At 43.6% G+C, this 9,277-nt stretch overlaps 1 protein-coding gene across 1 annotated transcript in view; it reads right to left on the bottom strand.

Moving 5' to 3' along the window:
* Positions 1-2,007: 2,007 nt before the first annotated feature.
* Positions 2,008-9,277, bottom strand: part of Sv2b (synaptic vesicle glycoprotein 2B) — a 72,900-nt gene continuing 65,630 nt past the window's right edge. The window contains exons 11-12 of the mRNA XM_032893406.1: positions 6,599-6,758; positions 2,008-4,910 (exon numbers count right to left, since the gene is read on the bottom strand). Of these exons, the coding sequence (XP_032749297.1) occupies positions 4,727-4,910; positions 6,599-6,758 (344 nt within the window). The 3' untranslated portion in view covers positions 2,008-4,726. The remainder of the gene's footprint in view (positions 4,911-6,598; positions 6,759-9,277) is intronic.

The raw sequence follows: 9,277 nt of genomic DNA, 5'->3' as shown, positions 1-9,277 counted from the left end.
TCGTGAACTGAACCTTGCAGAGGTTACAGGATGGGTCTGCTAAGTAAATGGCTGGCCCGACTCATAACCTACAATAACTAACAACTTCTATTCTTTCATTTAACACAGGCCCTAGCCTGTGTTTCATCCCGTCATTAATCTTTGGGGAAGCCTCCCTGCCGCAAAAAAGCAATGCTTATAAATTCTTCACCGTGGCTCTGCAAATTAAATAAAATGTGCTTTAAGCTTGCTTGAATTTAAAGATGCTTTGTGATTGATTTGCAAATGTTCCTGGGGCTAGGTCCAATGATGATAAAGCTACTCACAGTAGCACAGCACTTTGACTTGGGGAAATCTTTATAGGATCAGGTACCCGACACTACACAAGAGCAGGAACAGGGGCGGAGCGGGGTCTGTAAACTATGTCCCATAAGGTCTGCGTGGAGGAAGGTGCCCTACCCTGCCTTATTTCTAAAGGAGAAATCTTTCCATCTTTGTCAAGAGCATCACCAAGCAAGGTCAGTTGATGGCCAGCCAGCCATGTTCCAGCTTACTCTGTCACTATCACCAGGTAAGGAAAAGCTTTTAGAATCAAACTCTCATTATAGAGTCCTGGGGGTTATAATATGCCAAAGGGATCTTTGTCTGCAAACATTTATAAACACATCCACCACAAGCATGCCACGTGGAAATAATCAAGGCAGACATCAGGGATCCCAGGTGAAATATACCCGTGAGTCTAGGAAGAGGCAGAACAGAACCACCAGACACGGCCCAAAAGCCAAGGCCTGGGGGGAAGCCATGGTCTATAGGGATAAAAATGTCACCACTGACACCGTTGAGTAATTGATGTCTGCCTCTAGTCAATACCTTTGGAAAGGTTTTGCTTGTTTGTTTGTTTGTTTGTTTGTTTGTTTGTTTGTTTTAATGTTCTTACTTCTCATGAACTCAAATGAGATTATGGCTGGGCTGACACTGGGACAAAAGAACTCTACCACCCCACCCCCACCCCTTCCCCTCCCCAACAAATCAAAGTACCTAAGTACAGGCCAGGTTGTCTGTGCTTCTCTAAATATGAATTGGGAGACCAATACCACCCATGTCATGTGAAAATTTGTTGAACATTCCCATACCCTACCCCATACACACTAAATCAGAATCTCTGGTGAAGGGGCCAAGCAGTAATTCAGATCCATGTTGGTGTCCATGGGGTGCACATGCACTTGAGTGTGCACATGCACAAAGGACAATGTCTTCTGCCACTCTTTAAGCAATGTTCACCTTTTCCTTGATGTGAGTCTCTTAATCACCAGGAACTTCACAATTAGACTAGGCTGGCTGACCATCAATAAATAGCAGGGGGCCTCCTATCTCCAGCTCCCAGTATTGGGATTATTAGCAATCTAATAACTTCATCCAGCTTAGTTGGGTCCTGGGGATCGAGCTCAGGGCCTCATGTTTGTCAAGCAAGCACCTCCCTCACTGACTGATATATTGACCCCAGACTCCATTCCAGATGATCCTGATAAACAAAAAAAATTAGGAATGATTCATTGATCTATTTTCTTTTAACACCAAGAACTCCACTTTGAAGAAATGATGGCTATGTATCCAGTAAATATATTTTGCAGCATCCTCTACAGCAAAGAAGAACAGAGATGTTCATGTCCATAACTGAGAGGGGCCTCCAGTAAAGCAGGTCTGAAGGAGCCTGGTTCAGCTAGGAGGGTTAGTCCACAAAAGGAGACAGCATCGTCCTACACCTCGTTACACAGTCCTCGCACCTGTGTACCTGAGCTGTCATTCACAGTCTACCTTTGAAAGAGTAGGAGAGTTAGGAGAAGAGAGTCTATTGCTTTAGGAATGCAGAGGAGACACAAGTGTGGTGATGTGATCTCTAAGTTCAGTTCCTAGTGACTCTTTCACGGTTATTTTCATTGTTTTGTCATAGCCAATAGCCAGGGAACCCAAAGAGTGGATTATTACATGATCTCAAGCTCACATGCTACAAATTTCAGAAGCAGGACACCTCTTTCACTAATTAGTTTTAATAAAACGAAAGGTCAAAAGTCAGCATCAGGAGCTCCCACAGCACGGTTGAGACTGTTGAAGAAGCAATTCCCAAAGAAGCCATCATAAAACACATCATGAACGGCGAACGGTCTTGCTCAATGAGGGAACAGCTCGTCCCTTTAGCCCTCAGGAGAAACCACTGGGAGTCTCTCAGGGCAAAACAAAAAAAAAAAAAAAAAAAAAAAAAAAAGAAAAAAAATGATGGCTAAGAATGTTGTACATTATATCCCAGTGACCTGCCACAGGGACTGTTTTTAAAGACACATTATCTCACCCGGAGTGACAGCAAGTTATGAAGCAGTCAGGTACCATGGCCAGATAATCCTTCATGAAGGAAGCTGCAGACCATGGCTGCATCCTTCCCACAACCCATGTGATGGATGGATGGGAATTGCCCTTGGTTGGTTAGGCAATCAGTTTAAGGAGCCATAAATGTAATGTAGAAGACAGAGCTTAGAAACCGAGTACAGTTAGCCTAAAAGGACTGCAGCCACCCACTCCTATGCTTAAAAAATTAACCAGATTTTAAGTTTACAAGATATATCTGGCTGTAAGTGTGGATTCTAACCCTCTTGTACACTTCTTGAGTGGTAACTGCACACTGAGGTCTATTATCCCATTAAAGAATACTGTTATGGGGGATCTATAACCACAGACTTACACGATTCTCTCAGGATCCTAACCAGTGCATTCCATATCACAGGAAAATGGGAAAGGATCTTACAGCTATGTTACAGAAAGTTTCTCGTTATCAACAGAGCATTATCAGTTAATTCCTATAAAACACCGAGAGAAACATTAATACATTCTGTATATTTATATATATTTATATTTGGGGGAATGGGGGTATCACATCAGACCTGATGCATCTTCCTTCCCTGTACAGAAAGTAATGGTGGTATAGATAAAGAGGTGGGGACCAGAGAAGCAGAGTAAATGCGTTAGCCAGACTAGAAGATGGGAAGGTCTCAAAAATTTCACTCTGACTTATATTCTAGAGGATTAGGGGAAAATGGCTTGAACTGTCCTGGCATCTAAGTATTTCCACAAAACTGAGGAAACACTCAATGTAGCCATTAGTCTGCCTTGGATTTGGGAGGGTTTCTAATAGGCAAAGGTTAGCACTTTATAGCTCTTGTGTGTGCTGCGAATAGCGTGAGCAAACTAGTTCTTACGGTCAGATGTTCCCCTGGCCCAGGCAAGTGCAGCTCAGGTGGCAGGAACCCCTGGCTCCCTATCTCTACCATCCCAGAGGGTTCTGATGAACAAAAGCTGCTACCTCACCATGGCCTCCAAACTACAGGTAAATGGCTGACACCTGCCAGAGCGGTATGCCCTGAGTCCTTCCATTTCCACATTCACAGTCCATGCTGGATCTCAGGAAAAGCTTCCTTGGAGCACTGAAGACAGGAATGTATCTTGTGCCTTTTACTTCCTAACGTGCATGCTAATGGCCCGTTGCAAAACCCCAGAGCCAGCACACAGAGCATAAATTTCTTATAGGTCCTAAATGCTGTAATAAAAGTGCATTGTGTTTTCCTTTGAAATCAAACAGTAAGGACTCACACTTTGAAGAACTGTGATTTCGTTTTCCCATCCTTGGCCAGTTACCTGTGTTGTTTTGTTTTGTTTTTCTTTAAAAGGAAAATGCAAGCAGCCATTAAAAAAAATAAAAATAAAAATAAACCTTTCTTCCTGTTCTTCCTGGGTAAACAGCATCAAACGACCCATGGACCTGAGTTTCACAAGCGATCAGCATTGGAGAGAAAAGTAACTGCCCTACCAAGTTGAAGAAAAATTCCCAGGCAAAGGAAACAGCATGTGGCTTGCCAAGTACATCCTCCTGACAGCAGGCAAGATGGCTGCACTGACATCGTGCTTAAACATCATCCATTTGCACCAGCTTCCTGGGACCTTGAATGGCAAGTCCTCCCCAAATTCGGCTAAATGCAATCTTAGCAGCTACCACTTGTGGGAATAAAACCTCAAAACTGCTATTTACAAACATAGTTTACATAATAACCAACCTCAAGTGTCTCTGACTAGAGCAAAACCATAATAAATATCACTCTTGACGTGTCACCTCTTCTTTGTGCAAAGTTCAGGACGCTTGAGATGAAAAGTCAGTCTATATACATTTTGCTTCAATATTGGGTTTTTCTATATCAGAGTATCTTCAATACTACCGTGCCAATTTTCAAAAGGAAAATATGATAGGTGATACTTTTCAATGCAAATATATAGTCTGTTCTGTGAATCTGATATTTATGTATTGACCCCACTCCCAACTGAGGCAATCTGCTAGGTCACTGGGCTCCCAGAAGCTACATAGAGGAGATTAAGTGTTTCTTGTCCTCAATGTCAGTCTGAAATGCAAGCAATTTCTTGCTTACTATATGGATTTACTGGAGTGTCCTCCCCCTGCCTTGGATCGAGAGACCTGAAGCTAAGCGCACAGCTCTGGGATCCTAAGGTTGACTCTGGGCACCCCTAGCCAATCACCTGAGTTAAAAACGTATTAACAACTGAAGTGGGTCCTAAACTAGGGATCACACAGTCCATTTCTCCTTCTGTGCTGTCCGTGGTGTCCTGTGGACAGTGAGAGGCAGGAGGTGTGGCTGTGCTGAAGTGTCCTGAAAAAGATCTTCCCATCTTCCTCTCCCCACGGCGCTGTTCACATCAGGACTTGCTCTCGAGTCTCTGGCAGTCGAAGGGCAATCAAGCCACCTCCAACCAGAGAAGCAGCAGCCAGAAGGATGGGGACCACTTTGGTGATCCCAACAAAAGAAGCAAAGATAGTGTTTCCCAGGATGGCACCAAGTTTGCACAGTCCGTTGAGGATGCCGAAGGCAGTGGCCCTGCAAAAGAAAAAGACAGCAAAGGATTCTGAAATTCTGGGCCTCCCTACATGAGCAGCAGTATGTTCTTTCCTTGTTATAAGAGGAGGAGTTGTGGGAGTAAGCCTCTTACCTAAATATAAAAGCACCGTATTCATTTTAGCCAACACTTTCCAGCATTGAAATAAAGTGAATGAAATAAAAATGTAGGGATATCTGGACTAATGGCCACCACTAACATTTTGGATTGCCTTCAAGCTTCTTTATCTTCCCAAGCATACCTCTAATTTAAAATAGTTGCAAATGGTACATGCTTCTAGAAAAATATCAAAAAATAAATGAAGCTGCATGCAAAATGAAGTGTGAGTACACGCTCCTATGGCAAAGACTACTGGCTGACCCTGCAATGCAGATCCCCAAGAGTAAGACTACATTTCCCAGAGTTCCTTACCCTGGCTATATGAGTATGACTTAGGCCAATGAGACAGAAGTGCACTTGAGAAATTTCCTGAGAGAGGTTATGAGGGGGCTTCTACTCTCTCTTCCTTTATTTTTTCCCTTTATCTTACTTCCTGCAACAGAGATGGTCCAGGCAAGGGAGAGTAACAACACAGGAGACTATGCTTGCTCTTATAAATAAAATTTAAAATGTTTTTTCCAACTTTCCAGGGCGGGAGGAGCCTCGCTGAATTTTGAATGCACTATTATAATTGGAAAAATTTTTAAATAAAACTTGACATTTTTATAAGAGTAAATTATCTTGTCCACAGTGAAGCATGTCTTGGTTTCTACTTTATGCCTTCCTTTATATTGAAGTAGAGGTGTGTGGTTTTAGTCATGTTTCAGGTTGGTTTCTAAATATTTTATCATTTCTGCTATTATCAGATTATTTTGATTGCATTTTAATTTTTTGATATAGCTAAACATGTAGATGTTCTAAGGTGTTTTTTTCACGATCATCAATTGTTTCTAAGTGTCTCTTCATTTCAATTTCCTAAATTTCCTACCTGTAAAACCACACCCCACTCAACAATGACCACTATTCTGTCCCTTACTATTTATAAAACTTAGCATTCGTTACTCAGGAAAGAGGCTTCAAATATGGTATGCCAGCCAACCCAGAAGCTCTGTCATTGGCTTTGGGATATCACTAAAATACTCTTCAGAACTCGATTTACCCATCCTCCATAGCATGCCCTTTCCTCATGAGCACTTATCTGCTGTACACAGAGCTCAAGATCCCCTTCACACAGAGAAACACCGACCAGGTAATGGACTTGACCCTCTGCTTTTAAACAAAGCGTAAACCTGGCACCCTGGACCACTCTGCCTCCATCTGACTTCTCTTCCTTCCTCTTGAGCCCCACCCCATCCATGTTGTTCCCAATCTTCATGTTTTCCCCTTAGTTCCACTGGCAGGCCTGTGCTCAGCTGCCATTGCAGAAGGCTTTAGTCATTCTTACCCTTCTGCTGAGACAGCTTACTCTTGCCCTCTGGTTCTTGTCACTCACTCAATCCTATCAAACCCTAGCCTACCCAAGTCCAGGCTGCTGTCACATCTTGGAGAGAGAGTCAGTTGCCTAGGAGACCATTGGAACATGGACTCCAAGAAGACCAAGACTATATGTGGTCCAAGATTCAGCGGGAGGTGGGCTTCTGAGCAAAGTAATTCAAACTAGTTCTAGAGGAAACCCCAAGGAAGAACTGACCTCTGGTTGGTGGGATACAGCTCTACTGTGATCACATCCAGAGCATTCCAGGCTGCAATGCTGGTCCCACAGAACAGGCATTGCCAGCCGATCATCGCAGACTCGCTGTTGCCAAAAAACAGGAAGAAGCAGCAGACTGCAGAGATGAGCATGGAGCCACCTGTGAAGACAAGACAAAGGTGGAAAAAACATGAAGCCTGGGTCCTAGAGGATTTGCCCATCCCCAACCTCATAGGTTCAGCTGAAGTAACATGTCGCCTAGGTTACTAGGTCCAACTTCCACTTGGGAGGAGCACGAGTGGAAAAAAATAAACTCCTACATATTTTAAATACAAGCACATACAACAGAAAAGTAAATATTGACATGTACACGCAGAAAGAGTGGGTATACATTTATATGCAACTCAAAATTTAAGATATTAAGAGTTAACTGCTTTTTCCTAAAGAAATGTAAAAAATAAATAAATTAAGAACCAGAGCTCATATAGCTTACATTCCAATGTGAACACATTTGCGGGTGGGCTACAAAAGGAAAATTCCAGACTGGCTGTTCTGCTTCTCCACCTGTGATCTGTTCTGGTTTGAATTTTCAATGCCCCTCAAAAGCACATATGTTGAATGAAGTGTTGTCCACAAGGCAGCCATACTCAGAAGTAGAGCCTCTGGGGGGCCTCTGGGCTCATGAATAGATTAATCGTTTATGGATTCATAGTTTAATAGCATCTGAAGGAAGAGCTCTTTAATAAAAGGAAGCTCCCTGTGCTCCCAGGCCACCATGTGGTGAGCAGCTTTTCACTATCACGTTCTCCCTGCCATAACGCTGTGCCCTAACACAAAGCCTGCAACAGTGCAGGCTGTGAACCAAAATCTCTAAAGTCAGGAATCAAAATAAATATGTCTTCCTTCTAAGTACAAAGCCCGGGGTGTTTGTCACAGCAACAGAAATAGGACTAATACTTCCCCATCCCCACCCCAGAGATCTCTCTGCCTCCACAGAACCTCCCTGAGAAGCTTAGAACCATTATCACCATGATGAGAAGAAAGAAGGTAGGACTACTCAGTGACCGCCTTCTCATTTTAGAAGCTCCATTTTGGGCAATGGCTAAGTCCCTCCAGGACCACAGCTCTGTCCAGGTTATTCTTCCACTACTGTTTGAGGCCCCACTGGGCTCTGTGAATGCTGTTTTCTCCCCTGATTCCTGCCACCATAGGATGACAGCTGCCTCCCACTTTTGCCAGGATCTGAGAGTCTTGCCTCTCTTATTAGTCCTCTCAACCCTGGCCACAGGCATAAAGCTGTCCATCAACAATGTTTTTTCAGTAGGCCATTCAGGGTGAATTCCCTGACTAGGAATCTCACTGAGCGAGGTGTTAATAAGAGACCCCATTTTAAAAATGGCTATAGTAAACGCCTTTCCAAACCCAGGAAGTCCACCCAGGGGAGCTTGGGAAGCCTTGGGTTGGTTCTCATCATGATTGAGTAGGCTACAGTCCTGAAAGGGTCTGGAATCATGTGGGGATGGGGCCAAAAGAAAGAAAGTAAAGGCAATTATCCCCAATAAGAAAGTGGTGAGCTCCCCACCACCTTCAGGGCAATGGGAACAAGCATCCTCCTTGCAAGGAAACCAAATGCTTTCTGACTCTATCAAAAATCACCTTCCTGATGGGATCTCACCCTGGAATCCCACAGGGACCCCGGGGCTGTAAGAACAGTGGGAAGTTTAAGCCTGTAAGTGTAAGGAGCTAGAGAATAACTATCCATCCAGATACTGCCCCCTTTGTGAAGGTTCAGGGCTGTAAGCAGATGCTCTAGGCTTTTTCTAACAGCCAAGGGGGAAGCATAGGGGAAGCTGGCATCTATGGGCCACAAGAGTCCTGAGAGCAATTCCCTCCAAACACATGCTCTGCTCCAAGAGAGAGAGACCAATGTGATTCTTAGCTAATAATTGTGATTAATAAAACACCACTGTCAACTTAAGCTATGATCAAGGAGCGTCCTCGTCTCTGTGTTAACTGCTCCTACCATAAATGCACATGGTCCATTGCCCCGCCATTTCCATAATCCTGATTCTTCTTCTGATTAAGAGGCCTGAGTTCAAGATCAAGCCTCACCACTTTCTGTCTGTGTGACTCTGAAAAGATCATTTACCCACTCCTGCAGAGTCTCATTTTTCCCTCTGTAAAATGTAAATATCAATAGTACCCACCCTGTGGGGTTTATGAAATGCTTGGAACACAGCCTGGCGGACAAGCATCCCAGTGTTCGTTAAATGAAATCTCTAGTTTGTGTCTGTCTCTCTCAATCCATCTTTTGCTCTTTAAACATGAGGATGTTGATGGTCTCAATTACTGTTATATTCCCATAGCTTCCTCCACAGTCTGGCACAGAAGAAGGACTATATAAATAAATGTTTATTAAGTGAATAAATGAGTGTGTAACTAACAGCTTCATTATGAAAACTTCGACTCTGCCCTTAACAAGAAATGACTTCTCCCAGATGAGAGCCCTGAGGAGTATCAGGACCAAGCTGCAGCAGCCTCTGAGGGTCACAGAAAAAGCTGCCTCAAAGTAGCTCTCTGCATCCCATGGTGACATGATAGAAGGGAAGCTTCACAGGCTATCTAGTGCTCATTATGAACTGAGAGTGTTATAGCTGGTCACCATTCCAACATTTAAAG

This window comes from Rattus rattus, chromosome 2 (genome assembly GCF_011064425.1).
Source record: "Rattus rattus isolate New Zealand chromosome 2, Rrattus_CSIRO_v1, whole genome shotgun sequence".
Taxonomy (NCBI): Eukaryota; Metazoa; Chordata; class Mammalia; order Rodentia; family Muridae; genus Rattus; species Rattus rattus.
Note: the sequence above shows the minus strand (reverse complement) of the source record. Positions and strands in the feature narration are given on the sequence as shown.